This window comes from Lampetra fluviatilis, chromosome 68, assembly GCF_964198595.1.
Source record: "Lampetra fluviatilis chromosome 68, kcLamFluv1.1, whole genome shotgun sequence".
NCBI classification, from domain to species: domain Eukaryota; kingdom Metazoa; phylum Chordata; class Hyperoartia; order Petromyzontiformes; family Petromyzontidae; genus Lampetra; species Lampetra fluviatilis.
In genome coordinates, this window is record NC_136342.1 from 1,103,125 (window position 1) to 1,126,093 (window position 22,969).

Here is a 22,969-nt window from a genome sequence, read left to right on the forward strand (position 1 = left end):
ACCACCCACTCACCCACTCACTCACCTCAAACACTAACTTACTCACCCACTCACTCACCTACTCAACCACCCACTCACCCACTCACTCACCTCAAACACTAACTTACTCACCCACTCACTCACCTTCTCAACCACCCACTCACCCACTCACTTACCTCAACCACTCACTTACTCACCCACTCACTCACCTACTCAACCACCCACTCACCCACTCACTCACCTCAAACACTAACTTACTCACCCACTCACTCACCTACTCAACCACCCACTCACCCACTCACTCACCTCAAACACTAACTTACTCACCCACTCACTCACCTACTCAACCACCCACTGACTCACTCACTCACCTACTCAACCACCCACTCACTCACCCACCTACCGCATTGACAATGATGCACAAGTACAGTCAACAACAAAACAACAATTACAACACCCTGCACGTGTGTGTGTGTGGCACCACGGTGGCTAGGAGATGTCAACTACCTCGCCTGGTCTACAGGAGGTCGTGGGTTCGATCCCGACGCCTGCTGCTGCTGTATATTTGGAGTTTGCGTCTCTCTCTCTCATCATCATCATCATCACGGTGGCTAGGAGATGTTAACTACCTCGCCTGGTATACAGGAGGTCGTGGGTTTGATCTCGACCCTGACGTTTGCTTGTCTCTCGCTCTCTCTCCCCGTGGTCACGTGGATTTTTCTCCGGGTCCTCCCCTCCGCATTTAAAATCAACACCACCACACGTTTAAGAGTATTTGGCGGCTGCTATACATTTCGACGTGACAATCACGTGATGAAAAGCCACTTCGTTTGAGCCATCATTTGTGATAGCAAGGTTGCTTCTAAAAAGAGCTATAATATTGGACCTTACCTGGTAAAATAAAATAGTTTAGTTTTAGTTTAGTGTATGGGTCTCTATGTATCTCTGTTGGTCTCTATTCATCTCTGTGCATCTCTACGGGTCTCTGTGTGTCTCTGTGTGTCTCTGTGTGTCTCTGTGGGTCTCTGTGGGTCTCTGTGGGTCTATGTGGGTCTATATGGGTCTCTGTGGGTCTCTGTGGGTCTCTGTGGGTCTCTGTGGGTCTCTGTGGGTCTCTGTGGGTCTCTGTGGGTCTCTGTGGGTCTCTACATGTATCTGTGTGTCTCTGTGGGTCTGTGTGTCTCTGTGGGTCTCTGTGGGTCTCTGTGGGTCTCTGTGGGTCTCTGTGGGTCTCTGTGGGTCTCTGTGGGTCTCTGCGAGTCTCTGCGAGTCTTTACAGGTCTCTGTGTGTCTCTGTGTGTCTCTGTGTGTCTCTGTGTGTCTCTGTGTGTCTCTGTGGGTCTCTGTGGGTCTCTGTGGGTCTCTGTGGGTCTCTGTGGGTCTCTGTGGGTCTCTGTGGGTCTCTGTGGGTCTCTGTGGGTCTCTGTGGGTCTCTGTGGGTCTCTGTGGGTCTCTGTGGGTCTCTGTGTGTCTGTGTGTCTCTTGGGTCTCTGTGGGTCTCTGTAGGTTTCTACAGGTCTCTCTGTGTCTCTGTGCGTTTCGAGACCACCACCACTGATGCCGCCAACACCACCACCAACAGCCACCACGACCACCACCGCTATCGTCACCACCGTCACCTCGTCACCGCGACCACCACCTCTTCCGCCTATCTCACCGTTCCGTCGCTCCTCCGCTCCAGGCGGACGACGTCGTGCTGAGTCGCGAGGTACGACTCGAGTCCACCACCACCACCGCCAGGCAGCTCGCAGCCGGTGAGCTCGCGGAACTCGGCACGCAGCCGATGCAGCTCCACGCCACCGCGGCGCGACAGCAGCACGGAGCGGAGCATCGCCGCCTCGTCAGCGCCGGACATCGTCGCGCGCCTTGCCGGCAGAGGTGCCCACCGTCAACACCCGGGATGGCCTTCCGCAAGCCTCCGCTGTTGGGGCCAGCGCCTACGAAGGATGGCCAGACCCACAGAGACACACGGAGACCCACAGAGACCTGTAGAGACACACAGAGACACAGATACCTGTAGAGACACACAGAGACACACAGAGACCCACAGAGACCCACAGAGACACACAAAGACACACAGAGACCCACAGAGACACACAGAGACACACAGAGACCCACAGAGACCCACAGAGACCTGTAGAGACCTGTAGAGACACACAGAGACACAGATACCTGTAGAGACCCACAGAGACACAGATACCTGTAGAGACACACAGAGACCCACAGAGACCCACAGAGACCCACAGAGACCTGTAGAGACCCGCAGAGACACACAGAGACACACAGAGACCCACAGAGACCCAGAGACACACAGAAACAGACAGAGACACACAGAGACACACAGAGACCCACAAAGACACACAGAGACCCAGAGACCTGTCTCTCCCAAAGTGCCGATGTTTTAACACTGTAACACCGCACCAGCTACTGACTCGTTTAAGGCCGAGTCAACCTAGAGGAGGCCCAGGACCGGCGAGCTTACAGGAGGGATGGTGTGGCCGGAACCTACGCCACCCCCGGCCGCCTTTGTCTCTCCCCAAGTGCCGATGTTTTTACACAAGTGATTTCTGGTTGTTGCCAGTATCAAAGTTAAGAAGAATGAGGAATAGGTTTTACCCCTTTCTGGCAATAAAACATTCGAGAGGTGTGTTAAGATCTTCTTGGTTCTTTCGGTAAAGTCACGTAGAAGGGAAATAATAAAATAATAAAAATAAAACATAATAACATATAAAAAAAATAAACATTATCTGAACATATCTTAACATCTTATCTTAACATCTGAACATATCTTAACATCTTAACAAAAGCTTAACATCTTAACATCTTAAAACGTAGAAGGGAAACAATAAAAATAAAACATAATAAAATAAAATTCTCACGACGTTTCGGCCACAACGCAAGCAGCCGTCCTCAGGTGAAGAACAGGTCTGTCATTCAGACGCTGTCTTTCTGACAGCCCTGTTCTTCTGAACACCACCAAGCTTGGCAGCGCATATTAAAGTATATATTTAAGTATATATTTAAGTATATATTTAAGTATATGTTTAAGTATATATTTAAGTATATACGCTGCCAAGCTTGGTGGTGTTTCATTCAGACGCTGTGTTTCCGACAGCCCTGTTCTTCACCTGAGGACGGCTGCTTGCGTTGTGGCCGAAACGTCGTGATAATTGTATTTTATTATGTTTATTTATTTATTTATTATTTTATTAATCCATGCAGTCACGAAAGCTTTAAATCGTGTTTTAAGATGTTCAGATGTTAAGCTTTTGTTAAGATGTCAAGATATGTTCAGATGTTCTTGGTTCTTTCGGTAAAGTCACGTAGAAGGGAAATAATTTTGATTTATTTTTAATTATATTTTATTATGTTTAATTTTTATTATTTTATTATTTCCCTTCTACGTGACTTTACCGAAAGAACCAAGAAGATGAATCCCTGCAGTCACGAAAGCTTTCAATCAAAATATGTTTAGATGTTAAGGTGTTGAGTTTACAAGATGCCCAGATGATAAGATGTTAAGACGATAAGATATTCAGATGTTCATATGTTAAGCTTCTGTTAAGATGTTAAAATATGTTCAGATGTTAAGGTGTTGAGTTTACAAGATGCCCAGATGATAAGATGTTAAGACGATAAGATATTCAGACGTTCATATGTTAAGCTGCTGTTAAGATATGTTCAGATGTTGAGATAAGATGTTAAGACGATAAGATGTTCAGATGTTAATGCCTGCTTTGAATAAAACCTTCCCTTCTTTGTAACAATGTGTTAAGTTTTAGAGGATTAAACGTCAGGAGGTTGGGTTTGGTTATAAGACATCTGGAGCCTTCAAAAGGCCTGAACGGGCTCGGAATTGCGGCCTTACTAAAACACATTTTTGCCTCCTCGAAATACGACGATAAAATGTTTTACCTCGAGGTCCAATATAACAAAAGTGCGTGCTAACTTGACATCGGTCAACAGATACACGCGTTTGATGACCTTAATACACGTTCGTTTGTCTAATTGTACCGCGTTATGCATAACGCGGTACACACTCGGGCCTTCAAAACAGGCTTCTACGCCACAGCAGAGGCCTAGTGGCTTCAGGCTGACAACATTTCGCGTGAGGTGAATAACAACAAACCTTTAAGCCGTGAAAACTAAGAATAGGGAGGTATTTTTGTGTACTTTTCTGGCAGTAAAACGTGTTGAGATGTTAACCCATTAGGCTAATGAGACCTTAACACCGTAATCTTAGAGACAAGGGGTGGCTCCAGATGTCTTGTGACCCCGCCCCCCCCTTAAACGAACACGTTTCCTTTGAACATTGATTCATGTTTCAAATAAAATCTTGCATTTTTGTAACAATGTGTTAAGTTTTGGAGGATTAAACGTAAGGAGGTTGGGTTTGGTTATAAGACATCTGGAACCTTGAAAAGGCCTGAACGGGATCGGAGTTGCGGCCTTACTAAAACACATTTTTGACCTCTCAGACCCGCTCACCTACCCACCCATACACTCAACTACCCACCCATCTACTCACTAACTTATCAACTCACTCACCAACCCACCCATCCACTCAATCACCTACCCACCCACAGACCCACTCACCTACCCACCCACAGACCCACTCACCTACCCACCCACAGACCCGCTCACCTACCCACCCATACACTCACTCACCTACCCACCCATCCACTCACTCACCTACCCACCCATCCACTCACTCACCTACCCACCCACCCACAGACCCGCTCACCTACCCATCCATCAACTCACTCACCTAACCACCCACAGACCCACTCACCTACCCACCCATACACTCAACTACCCACCCATCCACTCACTCACCTACCCATCAACTCACTCACCTACCCACCCATCCACTCACTCACCTACCCACCCATCCACTCACTCACCTACCCATCAACTCACTCACCTACCCACCCACAGACCCGCTCACCTACCCACCCATACACTCACTCACCTACCCACCCATCCACTCACTCACCTACCCACCCATCCACTCACTCACCTACCCACCCACAGACCCGCTCACCTACCCATCCATCAACTCACTCACCTAACCACCCACAGACCCACTCACCTACCCACCCATACACTCACTCACCTACCCACCCATCAACTCACTCACCTACCCACCCACAGACCCGCTCACCTACCCACCCATACACTCACTCACCTACCCACCCATCAACTCACTCACCTACCCACCCACAGACCCGCTCACCTACCCACCCATCCACTCAATCACCTACCCACCCACAGACCCACTCACCTACCCACCCACACACTCACTCACCTACCCACCCATCAACTCACTCACCTACCCACCCACAGACCCGCTCACCTACCCACCCATCAACTCACTCACCTACCCACCCACAGACCCGCTCACCTACCCACCCACAGACCCGCTCACCTACCCATCCATCAACTCACTCACCTAACCACCCACAGACCCACTCACCTACCCACCCATACACTCAACTACCCACCCATCCACTCACTCACCTACCCACCTACAGACCAGCTCACCTACCCAACCACACACTTACTCACCTACCCGCTCACCTACCCACCCACAGACCCACTCACCTACCCACCCATCCACTCACCTACCCACCCATCCACTCACTCACCTACCCACCCACAGACCCACTCACCTACCCACAGACCCACTCACCTACCCACCCATCCACTCACTCACCTACCCGCTCACCTACCCACCCATCCACTCACTCACCTACCCACAGACCCACTCACCTACCCACCCATCCACTCACTCACCTACCCACTCACCTACCCACCCACAGACCCACTCACCTACCCACCCACAGACCCACTCACCTACCCACTGACCAAACTCCACCTCTGCTCTTCCCAAGATCTCATAACACGAATCACCACCCAACACCACCCTCGCTCGAACTCACCAACGACTCTGTTTGTTACTGGCCGCTCTGCGTTTGGTACCTGTGCTCGCCGTTGTATTTCTTGCCGCGATTCTTTTACACCACCACCACCAACAACAACAACAACCACAACAATCAGACCACAACCACCACCACCACCACAACCACCATCTTGTGCAAGATGGCGACTCCACGCGCGCCACGGCATTTTGAAACCCCAGTGCTGATAAGCGCGCCGCCGTGTAAACCGTAGTCTTGATAAGGAAGGCACGTGCGTGCGCGTGGATGGCTGCCCAGGGGGGCGTTCGACACGTCACGTGGCCTCAACGTGCACCCAGCCTGGCACAAGCGTCGTGGTGACGTCACCGCTACTTAGCCAATGGCTGTTGTTGTTGTTGTTGCCTATTACGTGGGGGTGTGTGTGACATCTTGACTTAAAGCTGTATTCTTATTCTTTGGGTGTTACGGTTAAGTCACGGAGATATTTAAACTTATCTACGTGAAAAAAATTAAAATTAATAAAAATAAAATAATAAAAATCACGACGTTTTATAATTGTATTTTTATTAATTTTATTTTTTTATCTATGTGACTTGACCGAAAGACCCAAATAATATGGGGGGGGACTTTTTTCCCTCCAGCATTAATAGGATGGGATTTTTTTTAATATTATATAAAAAAAATTAATACGTTATTTTCATTTTATTATTATTTATTATAATTTTTATTTTTCATCTACGTGACTTTACCGAAACAACCAAAGAGTAATACGAGGTGTAATGTAATATTATACTGGTAGGAACCTCCTGGTTACACAAGCCCACGGGGGATTATTGTGTCCGTCGTGCAGAGAGGGGCTGGGTGGGGAGGGAGGGGCTGGGTGGGGAGGGTGTGGAGGGTGGGGAGGGGCTGGGTGGGGAGGATGGGGAGGGGCTGGGTGGGGAGGGTGGGGCTGGGTGGGGAGGGGAGGGTGGGGAGGGGGTGGCGAGGGTGGGGTGGGGCTGGGTGGGGAGGGGCTGGTCACCCCGTGGTGCCCTTATAAAACTCAACGTTTCACCTACTCACGCCGACTTGTGCCTGCCCTCACAGTCGGGCATATTTGCGGAATACACCACGCCGCCGTTGACCCTGCAGGCCATTGACCGAGCAACCCGACGTTCCTACCAGCTCCTTCCGCAGGAATGTGTTAACCTGGCGTCGATCATCTTAACAGCTGTTTTATTAACAGAAAGGGTAAAAAAAAACCTTTCATTTTTTCATACGCTGCATATTGATGAAATATAATTATAATTAACCTCATGATTTCATTGAAGTTTGTTTTACTATTTGTATCTACGATCAGACAGCTACATTTGTGATTTAATTTGATTAAACCCACCCCCCCCACAACAATAGTGTTGACGACTTGATTCAACTTCTTCGATTTAAAGATTACGTTCTTTTGATATTGGCAAGAACGGCAAACTTAATGAACTTAATACTCTGCGAGGGGGAACGCACCCATATTTTACCCTTTTTCGAATGATTCAGATGTGAACGTCATCAAATGCCGTCGATTTTTAAATCCTTTATATTAAGTTCACTTGCTTGCTTGCTTGCGCGCTTACGACCGTGCAAATCTTTCGGTCGTTTTTAACCCACTTCCCGTGATCCAATCGAGCTGACATTTTTGCAAACAGACAATTTATTTTCGTGAAAATTTTTTTTCGTAACTTTACACTTTTTAGGGAAATTTTTTTAAAATATTTAATTACCAATTGCTGAATGGTGGCAGGCAATCATCTGACCCATAGGTGGCAGCCATCTCAAGCCAGAGGACGAGAGGACTCTAGCCGCCACGCATATAAAGGATTTATAGTGAAAACCTTTGTTTTTACGGGTTAATTTTTTCTCATTCAAAACCCTCTGCTTGACTCCGAAATATCGAAAAAAAACTTTCAGAGACAGAACCCAAACCTAGCAATTCTCAGCTTTAATTTCCTTCACCGTCTAACGCTCTCTTATATCAAACGAAATAAGAAAAAGAAAAACCTCCGTCTTATATTTAGAACGTTTTTATGAATGTCACCAGGCAGCAGGCGTGTTAATGGGCCACTTAAACATCGAAATTTGGGGACCTTGAAATTAAAACAATCTCAAGATTTTCAGATTTTTCTTCTGTGTTGTTTGCGTCCTAGAAGCTACCTGGGTAGCAAATGGTATCTTCTACCTTGTCGGCATTTACTGTAGAAGTTTTTGAGACGTACAGATCAAGGTCTTTATTTATATGGATAGAAGATAGATTCATCTCCTCCTGTTGTTGGTGTACTAAAAGCTACGTGTACCAAATCTCAGCTTTCTACCTTGTCGGGAAGTACCCTAGAAGGTTTTTGAGACGTACAGATCAAGGTCTTTATTCATATAGATAGAAGATAGATTCATCTAGATAGATTCATCTATCTTCTATCTTGTCGGCATTTACTGTAGAAGTTTTTGAGACGTACAGATCAAGGTCTGTATTCATATAGATAGAAGATAGATTCATCTCCTCCTGTTGTTTGTGTACTAAAAACTACCCGTGTACCAAGTGGCATCTTTCTATCTTGTCTGAAAGTACCCTGGAGGTTTCGATTTAAAGCTTTCGTGACTGCAGGGATTCATATTAATAATATGCCTTTGAAACCCCCCCCGCCCACCTCCTACGCATTTTCCATGAATATGCTAAATTCCTCTTCATATGCACATTCATTTTTGTTAAGGCGCTCTTCCACCTCCAACCCAGTTTATATATAAGCTCCTAGCTTGGTAGTGTCTCATTCTTCACCTGAAGACGGCTGCTTGCGTTGTAGCCGAAACGTCGTGAGAATTATTTCATTTTATTATGTTTTATTTTTATTATTTTATTACTTCCCTTCTACGTGACTTTACCGAAAGAACCAAGAAGATGAATACCCTGGAGGTGTTTAAGACGTACAGATTAAAGTATTTATACAGATGGAAGAGAGATATATTTTCTCTGTTGTCTGTGTCCTGAAAGCCACCTGGGTACCAAATCTCAGCTTTCTACCTTGTCGGGAACTACCCTAGATGCATAGGTGGGACAAAGTCATTGTTATGCAAGTCCAAGTCGAGTCGCAAGTCATCAAATTCATGACTCGAGTCTGACTCGAGTCCAAGTCACATGACTCGAGTCCACACCTCTGCCTAGATGTTTTTGAGACATTGGCGGGTATTGGTGTTATGGATGGGGAGCGGTAGTGTAGCGGGTAGCGCTACGAAACCCGCTCACGGCCAACACCAGTGACAATTATGTGAACTGGTGAATGTGGCCTCCTCCCCTAGGTCGACTCAGCCTCAAATGAGTACCTGGTGCAGGGCGTGGTTGCTGGCCACCCTTCACAGGTGCTGCTCGCTAACAGCACTTGCCCCAACAGTCTGCTAAGGCTATACGGCTCTTTGTGTTATGCGTTATGGCCTTAAAGTGCACTTAGCCTGGCACAAGCGCCGTGGTGACGTCACCGCCAATTGTCGGCGAATGAGACCCACGGTATAACACGGAGTGATCGGAGGCCGATGGTATCCGTGAGAGGTTTCTTTTGGGTTCGATCGCGTCAATATGAATGCGCGTGTGTCGTTGAAGCCGCCATGAAGGCTGAGTCACGTCAGCAACAACAACAACAAAGGTGCCAATTTCGTTCCGAGTTGGGCACAGCGGCGGCGTGTTGGACGGTAAATCATCATCAGCAGCAGCAGCATTTACAATTCGAGTACCGTGCCGTTTTGCCCGGTGAATCACACACAAACTCGCACCAGAGGTCGCAACCGGGTACCCGATACCCGTACCCTACCCGATACCCGGCTACCCGTAACCGGTCGGGTATCGGGTAGCCGTTTGCGACCCTGGTGCGGCCGGGTACGGGTAGGCCGCGAGTCACTGGTGAGTCACCGTTTGTCACTCATTTCCCAACGTCTTGTCTCTTCTCACAATTCAAGTTCCTAGAATCAACCCACCCGCGCCTGCAACATGGCTTCATCCCAGAGGTCGCAATCGGGTACCCGATACCTGTACCCTACCCGATACCCGGCTACCCGTAACCGGCCGGGTATCGGGTACCCGTTTGCGACCCTGGTGCGGCCGGGTACGGGTAAGGAATCAAAACCCATCTTCTTGGTTCTTTCGGTAAAGTCACGTAGAAGGGAAGTAATTAAATAATAAAAATAAAACATAATAAATAAAACCCCCCGCCCACCTCCTACGCATTTCACAAGTAGTACTAATCACATACCTGCATTTCCCATAAATATGCTAAATTTCTCTTGATATGCAAATTTTTTTGTCAAGGCGCCCTTCCCCCCTTCCAACCCAGCTTAAATCTACGCTCCAAGCGTGTTGGTGTTTCATTCAGATGCTGTCTCCCCGACAGACCTGGTCTTCACCTGAGGACGGCTGCTTGCGTTGTGGCCGAAACGTCGTGAGAATTATTTTATTATGTTTTATTTGTATTATTTTATTACTTCCCTTCTACGTGATGACTTTAACGAAAGAACCAAGAAGATGAATCCCTGCAGTCACGAAAGCTTTAAATCGAGAATCAAAAAAACCCGCTTGCGACCTCTGACTCGAACACACACACAGAGAGAGAACTCCCAAAGAGAGAGGGGGGTGGGAGGGTGGTGAGACGGGAAGGAGGCAGGCAGGGGGGGTGCACGCTTGCGAGTGGCGTCACGGACTCCACTTTATTTTCGCTCGCGCAGACGCACGGCGACGATGGGTGCCGAGTGGTGGACGGCCGCGCAAATTCGCGTGCTGAATCGTTACAAGGCTCACGCAGATGAGACCCACCCACCCACCACCCCCCCCCCCCGTACACTGCAATCGTCGGACTTGCATTGAGGCACGCACAGAACTCGCACGAGACCCTACAGCAAAGCGCGACGCAAGGCTTACGTGCGAACACACACACGCGCATTTACAGACGCGCGCGTGTGCGCACACACACACACATTTACAGACGCGCACACACACACACACATTTACAGACGCGCGCGTGCGCGCACACACACACACATTTACAGACGCGCGCGTGCGCGCACACACACACACATTTACAGACGCGCGCGTGCGCGCACACACACACACATTTACAGACGCGCGCGTGCGCGCACACACACACACATTTACAGACGCGCACACACACACACACATTTACAGACGCGCGCGTGCGCGCACACACACACACATTTACAGACGCGCGCGTGCGCGCACACACACACACATTTACAGACGCGCGCACACACACACACATTTACAGACGCGCGCGCGCACACACACACACATTTACAGACGCGCGCACACACACACGCATTTACAGACGCGCGCGCGCACACACACACACATTTACAGACGCGCGCGCGCACACACACACACATTTACAGACGCGCGCGTGCGCACACACACACACACATTTACAGACGCGCACACACACACACACGCATTTACAGACGCGCACACACACACACGCATTTACAGACGCGCGCGTGCGCGCACACACACACGCATTTACAGACGCGCACACACACACACGCATTTACAGATGCGTGCGTGCGCACACACACACACGCATTTACAGACGCGCACATACACACACGCATTTACAGACGCGCGCGTGCGCGCACACACACACACACATTTACAGACGCGCACACACACACACACGCATTTACAGACGCGCACACACACACACGCATTTACAGATGCGTGCGTGCGCGCACACACACGCATTTACAGACGCGCGTATGTGCGCACACACGCACGCACACACACACACACATTTACAGACGCGCGCATGTGCGCACACACACGCGCGCACACACACACGCATTTACAGACGCGCGCACGCGCGCGTGCACACACACGCACATTTACAGACGCGCGCGTGCACACACACACGCGCGCATTCACAGACGCGCGCGTGTGCGCACACACACACGCACGCATTTGGAACCTATCCGTCGTGGCGAGGTTTAGGGGGGGCTTTTACTGGTAGGAACGAAGTGAACCGCCTACAATAGATTATATCGTCCGTCCGTCCGATGTCCGATTAGGTGGAGCAACATCGCCCCCTACTGCAAACACTTGGCAGGACCCTACAAAAACCTTCAGACTCAGTGAGGCTTTCCTGGCTAAACAAGTGTAACATTCCCTTATAATTCCCTGAGATAGTTTTTAATTAAAACATTTAAATTAAAAATTAACTCACAGCGGCCTAAAGCCTACAGCTAGGCCTAAAGCCTAGAACTAGGCCTAAAACTCTCCCTTCGTATCGTACCCCCGCCATTTCATTTTATTATAGCCATTCATTTGTTCGTTCCTACCAGCCCACCCCGCAGGGACCTGTTCTCCAGTCTCCTCTCACCGTTCCTGCCCCCAACGATACGTCAGCAGCAGCAGCAGCATCTCTCCCCTGGGAAAACCGAGGCCGTCGGCCCTCGAGCGCGTGATTTACTCACGCTATATATACATTATAATCGTCACTATTGTACAGGAGTCGTTACGCATATCCAAGTGCACATAACGCATTGGGGCAATGTCGCCCGTGCCGGCGGGGGGGCCCTGGGGGGGGGGGCTGGGGGGGGGGGCTGGGGGGGGGCTGGGGGGGGGGGCTGGAGGGGGGGCTGGGGGGGGCTGGGGGGGGGCTGGGGGGGGGGGCCTTCCGCGCCGCGTGGCTCCTGCTGCTGCCGGCTGCTGGCTCCACACTCGGCGTCTGTGGTTCCTCCTCTTCGCATCTCCAAGTCCTCGCTCCCAGAGTCCTCTCTCTCTTCTCTCTTCTCTCCGAGTCGTCCTCTCTCTCAAAGTCCTCCCTCGCAAAGTCCTCCCTCTCAAAGTGCTCCCTCTCTCCGAGCCCACACACTCTCTCTCCGAGAGCGAGAGGGCGAGCGGGGTAACCGTGTGGTGGCAGCGGTGGAACCCATCGGTCGTCGCGGCAACCGCTTCGGGGTAACCGTGTGGTGGCAGCGGTGGAATCCATCGGTCGTCACGGCAACCGCTTCGGGGTAACCGCGTGGCGGCAGCGGCGGACCCATCGGTCATCACGGCAACCGCTCGAGACGTTTCTGCTCGGCGAGCAGCAAAAAAGAACGGTAACCTGTTGAGGTTCGTTGTCGTCGTCGTCGTCGTTCCAATGCGGTCACCGGGTTGCAGCAACAACAACAACGACAACAACGACAACAACGACAACAACAACGACGACGACGAGGAAGTGGCGAAAAAGAGAAGCAAAAGAAAACATCAACAACAACAACCGCCACCGCCGCCGCCGCGTCGTCGTCGGCCCGTCAGTGGCAGCCGCAGCTGACGGCCACCATGTCGTCGTACTGCTTGAGCACGACGTTGCCCGCCTCGTCGTAGTAGAGCAGGTTGATGGAGTAGAGCTCGTCCGGGACGCAGCACGGCGCTCGCACCGACGACCCTCGGCCACCGCCCGCCACAGCCGCAGGCCGCAGGGCCCGCACGACGCTCTGCACCGTCGCGTGGTTGGTAGGCCGCAGGGCGTGGCCCAGCGGGAAGGGGCACGCTCCGGCACAGGAGTAGGCGTTGTAGCCGCGCGGGGAGATGACCCAGCCGGACCAGCCAACCTCCTGGAAGTCGACGTACATCGGGTGACGCCGGCAAGGCCCGGAACCTTCCGACGACGACGACGATGACGACGCCGGCGGCGGCTTCGGCGCCTGCGGTCTGGCGGGCGAGTCGCCCGAGGACGACGAGGAGGAGGAGGTTGAGGAGGTGGATGGCTTGGGGAGGTTGCGGCGGGCCCGCGAGAGGCGGCGGAGGGCGTCGGCGGCGTCGGCGTCGCCCGGGAGCTCGTAGTCTGAGAGGGTGGACAACGACGGCGTGCAACGTCACTAACTTGCTCTAGCTCCACCGTTACTGTCATGTCGTCAGCCATCGCCACCTACTCTACAGCAGCACCAGCTACTCTACACCACCACCTACTCTACACCACCACCTACTCTACACCACCATCACCTCCTCCAACAACCTCTTCCTCCAACCACCACCACCTCCTCCTCCTCTAACCTTCTCCTCCTCCAACCACCACCACCTCCTCCAACCATCACCTCTTCCACCCCTCCTCCTCTAACCACCTCCTCCAACCACCACCACCACCTCCTCCTCCAACCACCTCCTCCTCCTCTAATCCCCTCCTCATCCAATGATCACCTCCTCCACCACCACCCACACCTCTAACACCTCCTCCTCCAACCACCTCCCCCTCCAACCATCACCACCACCTCCTCTTCTAACCATCACCTCCTCCTCCTCCAACCACCTCCTCCAACCACCACCACCATCACCCCCTCCTCTTCCTCCTCCAACCTCCTCCTCCAATCACCACCACCACCTCCTCCTCCAACCACCTCCCCCTCCAACCACCACCACCACCACCACCACCTCCTCCAACCATCACCCCCTCCTCCTCCTCCTCCAACCTCCTCCTCCAATCACCACCACCACCACCACCACCTCCTCCTCTAACCACCTCCTCCTCCTCCTCCTCCTCCACCTCTAACCACCTCCTCCAACCATCACCCCCTCCTCCTCTAACCTCCTCCTCCTCCAACCACCACCACCACCTCCTCCGCCTCCTCCTCCTCCTCCAACCACCACCACCTCCTCCACCTCCTCCGCCTCTCGCTCACCGTGGCCGGGGTTGCGGCCGAACGCCGACCTGCGGCCGTCGTCCGAGAACACTACGAGCATCGGCTCCCTGCCGGCCTGCCGGTCCTTGCCGCTCACGAACTTCAGGGTGTCCCCTCGGTCGGGCCACGGGGGGCGGCCCGCCGGCCCGTCCCCCCGCTCGGCGTGGCCGTGGGACAGGTTGTCCACCGTGACCAGCAGGCCGTGGTTGGAGCTGCGATCCGACACCCAGGACTGGACCTGCCGGGGTCGAAGAGGGCGGGGGGGTCACGTTGGTGGTGAGAGTGAGAATCGCCGTCTGAGCTACCTAAAGACCTGTGGGTGGGCCTGTGCGTGGGCCTGTGCGTGGGCCTGTGCATGGGCCTGTGTGTGGGCCTGTGTGTGGACCTGTGGGTGGGCCTGTGGGTGGGGCTGTGGGTGGGCCTGTGGGCGAGCTTGTGTGTGGGCCTGTGTGTGGGCCTGTGTGTGGGCCTGTGCGTGGACCTGTGTGTGGCCCTGTGTGTGGGCCTGTGTGTGGGCCTGTGTGTGGGCCTGTGTGTGGGCCTGTGGGTGTGCCTGTGGGTAGGCCTTTGCGTGGGTCTGTGGGTGGGCCTGTGGGCAGGCCTCTGCGTGGGCCTGTGGGTGGACCTGTGTGTGGGCCTGTGCGTGGGCCTGTGGGTGGGCCTGTGCGTGGGCCTGTGCGTGGCCCTGTGCGTGGGCCTGTGTGTGGGCCTGCGTGTGGGCCTGCGTGTGGGCCTGTGGGTGTGCCTGTGGGTAGGCCTTTGCGTGGGTCTGTGGGTGGGCCTGTGGGCGGGCCAGTGCGTGGGCCTGTGCGTGGGCCTGTGCGTGGGCCTGTAGGTGGGCCTGTGCGTGGACCTGTGTGTGGGCCTGTGCGTGGGCCTGTGCGTGGGCCTGTGGGTGGACCTGTGCGTGGGCCTGTGCGTGGGCCTGTGGGTGGGCCTGTGCGTGGACCTGTGCGTGGGCCTGTGGGTGGACCTGTGCGTGGGCCTGTGCGTGGGCCTGTGGGTGGGCCTGTGGGTGAGCCTGTGTGTGGGCCTGTGGGTGGGCCTGTGCGTGGGCCTGTGGGTGGACCTGTGCGTGGGCCTGTGCGTGGGCCTGTGCGTGGGCCTGTGCGTGGGCCTGTGCGTGGGCCTGTGGGTGTGCCTGTGGGTGGGCCTGTGGGTGAGCCTGTGTGTGGGCCTGTGGGTGGGCCTGTGCGTGGGCCTGTGGGTGGACCTGTGCGTGGGCCTGTGCGTGGGCCTGTGCGTGGGCCTGTGGGTGGGCCTGTGGGTGTGCCTGTGCATGGGCCTGTGCGTGGGCCTGTGCGTGGGCCTGTGGGTGTGCCTGTGCGTGGGCCTGTGCGTGGGCCTGTGCCAAGAGGGAGGGTGGGGGGGGTGGGTACTCACCGCGCGAGTCACCGTGAACACCTCCCACGTGGCCCCGTACACAGACACGAGGCGCGAGGCCACGAGGCGGCCGCTCGCGGTGTGCCCCTGGACGGGAGGTGCACCGTGCAGCGCAAACACGTTCACCTGGCGGGGAGCAGGGTGGGGAGCACAGAGTGAGCGTGTTAGTGAGTGAGTGTATTAGTGAGTTAGTGTATTAGTGAGTGAGTGTATTAGTGAGTGAGTGTATTAGTGAGTGAGTGTATGAGTGAGTGAGTGTATGAGTGAGTGAGTGTTACCTGGCAGTAGTGAGTGTATTAGTGAGCGAGTGAGTGTATGAGTGTATTCATTAGTGAGTTAGTGTATTAGTTAGTGAGTGAGTGTATTAGTTAGTGAGTGAGTGTTACCTGGCAGTAGTGAGTGAGTGTATTAGTGAGCGAGTGAGTGTATGAGTGTATTCATTAGTGAGTTAGTGTATTAGTTAGTGAGTGAGCGTATTAGTTAGTGAGTGAGTGTTACCTGGCAGTAGTGAGTGAGTGTATTAGTGAGTGAGTGTATTAGTGAGTGAGTGTATGAGTGAGTGAGTGTATGAGTGAGTGAGTGTTACCTGGCAGTAGTGAGTGTATTAGTGAGCGAGTGAGTGTATGAGTGTATTCATTAGTGAGTTAGTGTATTAGTTAGTGAGTGAGTGTATTAGTTAGTTAGTGAGTGTTACCTGGCAGTAGTGAGTGAGTGTATTAGTGAGCGAGTGAGTGTATGAGTGTATTCATTAGTGAGTTAGTGTATTAGTTAGTGAGTGAGTGTATTAGTTAGTTAGTGGGTGTTACCTGGCAGTAGTGAGTGAGTGTATTAGTGAGTGAGTGTATTAGTGAGTGAGTGTATTAGTGAGTGAGTGTATTCATTAGTGAGTTAGTCTATTAGTTAGTGAGTGAGTGTGTTAGTTAGTTAGTGAGTGTTACCTGGCAGTAGTGAGTGTATTAGTGAGCGAGTGAGTGTATGAGTGAGTGTATTCATTAGTGAGTTAGTGTATTAGTTAGTGAGTGAGTGTATTAGTTAGTTAGTGAGTGTTACCTGGCAGTAGTGAGTGAGTGTATTAGTGAGTGAGTGTATTAGTGAGTGAGTGTATTAGTGAGTGAGTGTATTAGTGAGTGAGTGTATTAGTGAGTGAGTGTATTAGTGAGTGATTGAGTGTATGAGTGAGTGAGTGTATTAGTTAGTGAGTGAGTGTATTAGTGAGTGAGTGTATTAGTGAGTTAGTGTATTAGTGAGTGAGTGTATTAGTGAGTGAGTGTATTAGTGAGTGAGTGTATGAGTGAGTGAGTGTATGAGTGAGTGAGTGTTACCTGGCAGTAGTGAGTGTATTAGTGAGCGAGTGAGTGTATGAGTGTATTCATTAGTGAGTTAGTGTATTAGTTAGTGAGTGAGTGTATTAGTTAGTGAGTGAGTGTTACCTGGCAGTAGTGAGTGAGTGTATTAGTGAGCGAGTGAGTGTATGAGTGTATTCATTAGTGAGTTAGTGTATTAGTTAGTGAGTGAGCGTATTAGTTAGTGAGTGAGTGTTACCTGGCAGTAGTGAGTGAGTGTATTAGTGAGTGAGTGTATTAGTGAGTGAGTGTATGAGTGAGTGAGTGTATGAGTGAGTGAGTGTTACCTGGCAGTAGTGAGTGTATTAGTGAGCGAGTGAGTGTATGAGTGTATTCATTAGTGAGTTAGTGTATTAGTTAGTGAGTGAGTGTATTAGTTAGTTAGTGAGTGTTACCTGGCAGTAGTGAGTGAGTGTATTAGTGAGCGAGTGAGTGTATGAGTGTATTCATTAGTGAGTTAGTGTATTAGTTAGTGAGTGAGTGTATTAGTTAGTTAGTGGGTGTTACCTGGCAGTAGTGAGTGAGTGTATTAGTGAGTGAGTGTATTAGTGAGTGAGTGTATTAGTGAGTGAGTGTATTCATTAGTGAGTTAGTCTATTAGTTAGTGAGTGAGTGTGTTAGTTAGTTAGTGAGTGTTACCTGGCAGTAGTGAGTGTATTAGTGAGCGAGTGAGTGTATGAGTGAGTGTATTCATTAGTGAGTTAGTGTATTAGTTAGTGAGTGAGTGTATTAGTTAGTTAGTGAGTGTTACCTGGCAGTAGTGAGTGAGTGTATTAGTGAGTGAGTGTATTAGTGAGTGAGTGTATTAGTGAGTGAGTGTATTAGTGAGTGAGTGTATTAGTGAGTGAGTGTATTAGTGAGTGATTGAGTGTATGAGTGAGTGAGTGTATTAGTTAGTGAGTGAGTGTATTAGTGAGTGAGTGTATTAGTGTGTGAGTGTATTAGTTAGTGAGTGAGTGTATGAGTGAGTGAGTGTATTAATTAGTGAGTTAGTGTATTAGTTAGTGAGTGTATTAGTTAGTTAGTGCGTGTTACCTGGCAGTAGTGAGTGAGTGTATTAGTGAGTGAGTGTATTAGTGAGTGAGTGTATTAGTGAGTGAGTGTATTAGTGAGTGAGTGTATTAGTGAGTGTATTAGTTAGTGAGTGAGTGTATTAGTGAGTGATTGAGTGTATGAGTGAGTGAGTGTATTAGTGAGTGATTGAGTGTATGAGTGAGTGAGTGTATTAGTTAGTGAGTGAGTGTATTAGTGAGTGAGTGTATTAGTGTGTGAGTGTATTAGTTAGTGAGTGAGTGTATGAGTGAGTGAGTGTATTAGTTAGTGAGTGAGTGTATGAGTCAGTGTATGAGTGAGTGAGTGTATTAGTTAGTGAGTGAGTGTATTAGTGAGTGAGTGAGTGTATTAGTGAGTGACTGAGCGTTACCTGGCAGTAGTGAGTGTATTAGTGAGTGGGTGTATTAGTGAGTGCGTGTATTAGTGAGTGTATGAGTGAGTGACCGTCACCTGGCAGTAGTGAGTGAGTGTATTAGTGAGTGTATTAGTGAGTGAGTGAGTGTATTAGTGAGTGTATTACTTAGTGAGTGAGTGTATTAGTGAGTGTATTAGTGAGTGAGTGTATTAGTGAGTGTATTACTTAGTGAGTGAGTGTATTACTGAGTGAGTCACCTGGCAGTAGTGCTGTTGGTGTCTCCGCGGCGACGAGTGCGAGTAGGAGCCGCCCGCGTGTTCCCCACCGCTGCCACCAGGTGGCGCCACCCCCACCACACCACGTGACTGCCCGTGACGCGTGCGGAACACGTGCAACTCGGCCGAGAGCACGCGCTCGGCACGTGCCACCCGAGCCACGTCGAACACGAAGAGCGAGCGCTCGGACTCCGCTGGCGAGCGCGGAGACGCGAGGAGAGAGACACGCACACGAGCGGGGATGAGGACGGGGATCATGTCCGCAACTCTGCGGCAGAGGTCGCAAACGGGTTTTTATTCCTTACCCGTACCCGGCCGCACCAGGGTCGCAAACGGGTTTTGATTCTTGGTTCTTTCGTGACCAAGATTATTTCCCTGCAGTCACGAAAGCTTTAAATCGGGTTTTGATTCCTTACCTGTACCCGTACCCGGCCGCACCAGGGTCGCAAACGGCTACCCGTACCCCGCCGGTTACGGGTAGCCGGGTATCGGGTAGGGTACGGGTATCGGGTAGGGTACGGGTATCGGGTAGGATACGGGTATCGGGTAGGGTACGGGTATCGGGTAGGGTACGGGTATCATGTAGGGTACGGGTATCGGGTAGGGTACGGGTATCGGGTACCAGGACGTCGTCATCGTTGTGATTGCCGGGGTGAATTGTCGACGGTTACGTGGATTGCGAACGTCGTCGGCGTGCGTGCTGTGCTAGCCGCAAGGAATTGGCAGCACGTATTCTAAGGTTTTCGGTAAAGTCACCATGTAGGTAAAAAATTAAAATGAATAAAGTTAAATAAAAATAAAATAAAAAACACGACGTTTCGGAGGCAACACAAGCGTCCGTCTTCAGGTGGAACCGTCACAGCACGATAGCTGTATCAAGTGAGAGAAATTCCAAGGAAACAGTCCTTGTGTATATACTGGTTGAGGGTGGGAGGAGCCAAGGCAGGCCCCTGAATTTCTCTTTACTTGATGCAGCTATCGTGCTGTGACGGTTCCACCTGAAGACGGAAGCTTGTGTTGCCTCCGAAACGTCGTGATTTTTATTTTATTTTTATTATACTTTTATTAATTTTAATTTTTTTACCTACATGACTTTACCGAAAAATCCTAAGAATATGAATCCTTGCAGTCACGAAAGCTTCAAATCTAGAATTGGCACCACGTTACATTGACGTGACGCAAATCCATTGACTGAGTGGCCGTGTGTGGTAGGAACGTTGGGTTGCTCGGTCAATGGCCAGGGTCAACGGCGGCGTGGTGTATTCCGCAAATATGGCTGACTGTGAGGGCGGGCACAAGCCGGCGTGAGTAGGTGAAACGTTGAGTTTTATAAGGGCACCACGGGGTGACCAGCCCCTCCCCACCTAGCCCCACCCTCCCCACCCAGCCCCTCCCTCCCTATCCAGCCCCCTCCCTGCACGACGGACGGACACAATAATCCCCTGTGGGCTGGTGTAACCAGGAGGTTCCTAGCAGTACCATTGTCATTGTAGTGCGTATTTAATGTGGCGCTGCACTCTGATGTTGTAAGATAAGACTTTTATTATAAAGGATGGGTTGGAAAGCTGAAATTTAGCATAAAATTCACTTGAAAATATTCAACGTCTAACTAAAACTGCAGGTGTTCAGAATATTACATTTAAATTCTCTCATAATTATAAAATAGTAAAGGTAATTATAACTATGATAATTGGTTTTTTACCCTTCTATCTGGCAACAAAACTGACACCTTTTTTACAAGGAGTCATGTTTGCATAGACCACAATACCTGCAGTCATAATGCAAAAAAAACATAACTCTGATAATGTATGTGCACTGTCCTTGAAGTTGATTGGTCCACACTCGAGACAGCTTTCCTTAGAGCCTAGTCTCACATGGTGTTGGACCAGATGACGCCAAAAGGCGCACAACTCAAAGACAACGCACCATCAGAGTATGAGAGCTCGGGGTAAGCATTGACACCATTGGAACCTCGTAAAAAAGGTGTCAGTTTTGTTGCCAGATAGAAGGGTAAAAAAACAATTATCATATTTTTTACTGGCAAATGAGGTTCCAATGGTGTAATTATAACTATTAAAAAATTACTTGAAACTTTGTAGTAGAACGAAGCAAAATGGAGAGTACAATTTTAGCAATCACATATTCATTCCACAGAATGAAAAGCCCTGGTAGAATCATTAGAATCAAAATGATTAATAACAATCATTAAAAATTTTTATAAAATGTTTGCTTCTCCATTCTCCCATGAAGAAGCAAAATGTTACTTCATCTTGGAATAAATCAAAGATGACCTTAGTAAATTTAAACAATCAAACAGTTAATAATGAAAATTAATCAAAATTTGTGTTGTTATAACAATTCTATTTAATTAACATTTATTTAAAGTTGCGCATTTTGATGTGACGTCACATTTGTCAAATCCCTCCCTCCCCCCCCTCGTCACACATCGTCATAAATGTCTGACCCCCCTCCCCCCCGCCTAGGTGCGTGACGTCATATATGGACGGCCCCATACAATATAAACACATACTAAACGCTACATACATACTACACACATGCTACACACACACTACACACATGCTACACACACACGACACACATACATTATACACTACGTACACAAAGACAAAGATCCCCCGTGTAGCCTCAACAGACTGTAGGGGCAAGTGCTGTTAGCGAGCAGTAACCTATGAAGGCTACCGGCACTGTGGCACACGAGGGGGTGGGTGGCCAGCACCACGCCCGGCCACCTTTGTCTTCCCAGTACGTCAGGTACTAATTTGAGGCTGAGTCGACCTAGGGGAGGCCCAGGACCGGTGCACGTACTGACACACAAAGACAGAAGTCCCCTAGGAAGCCTTTAGCGGACTGTCATCACTGAACACCACCTCTCTCTCTTCATCTGTGTCTCACCACCACCACTCACCACCACCACTCACCACCGCTCACCACCGCTCACCACTACCACTCACCACCACCACCACCACTCACCACCACCACCACTCACCACCACCACTCACCACCACTACCACTCACCACCACCACTCACCACCACCACCACCACTCACCACTCACTGCCACTCACCATCACCACCACTCACCACCACCACTACTCACCACCACCACTCAACACCACCAATCACCACTCAACCCCAACTCACCACTCACTCCCACTCACCACCACCACTCCTTCTCACCACCACTCACCACCACCACTCACCACCACCACTCACCACCACCACTCACCACCACTCCTCCTCACCACCACTCCTCACCACCACAACTCACCACCACTCACCATCACCACCACTCACCACCACCACTCACCACCACCACTACCACTCACCACCACCACTCACCACCACCACTCACCACCACCACTCACCACCACCACTCCTCCTCACCACCACTCCTCACCACCACAACTCACCTCTGGTGAGGAAGCTCCGCACGACGTTGCCGGCAAGCAAACCGGGCTCCCGGCTCACGCCGCCCTCCCCGGACACAGCCTCGTAGAGGTCCACCATGAACTGGGGTGGCCGGGTGGACGTGGAGTCGCGACCTCCACCACCTCCACCACCTCCACCACCTCCACCACCTCCTCCACTTTCCTCGGCGACCTCTCCCCGCTCGAGGCCGAACAGCTCTCGGAGTCTCCGCAGCGCCTCCGTCTTCATCTCGTCGGCGTCTCGCCTCGAATCATCATCATCATCATCATTTTCATCCTCCATCTCCACCGCCTCCTCCATCTCCGCCACGTGCGATTCGTTCAGATGATGACGATGTTGATGGCGATGACGCTGCTGATGCTGTTGTTGATGTTGTTGTTGTTGATGATGTTGATGATGATGTTGATGATGTTGTTGGTGATGTTGTTGATGTTCTGCTGCTGGAGGCTCGTCATCGTGGCGTTGTCGAACTGTCTCGTCGTCATTGACTTGTTTGAGTTGGAAGAGGTGCTGGTGGTCGAGCAGGTGGTGC

General features: G+C 50.9%; 1 protein-coding gene across 1 annotated transcript; it reads right to left on the reverse strand.

Annotated features, from left to right (window-relative positions):
• Nucleotides 1-12,587: 12,587 nt before the first annotated feature.
• Nucleotides 12,588-22,665, reverse strand: LOC144952503 (bone morphogenetic protein 2-like). Its single transcript, XM_078882949.1, has 5 exons — nt 22,419-22,665; nt 18,971-19,182; nt 15,963-16,088; nt 14,580-14,817; nt 12,588-13,747 (listed from the first exon to the last, which is right to left on the reverse strand). The coding sequence occupies exons 1-5, from the start codon at nt 22,663-22,665 to the stop codon at nt 13,215-13,217; spliced, it is 1,356 nt and encodes a 451-aa protein (XP_078739075.1). The 3' UTR covers nt 12,588-13,214.
• Nucleotides 22,666-22,969: the final 304 nt, after the last annotated feature.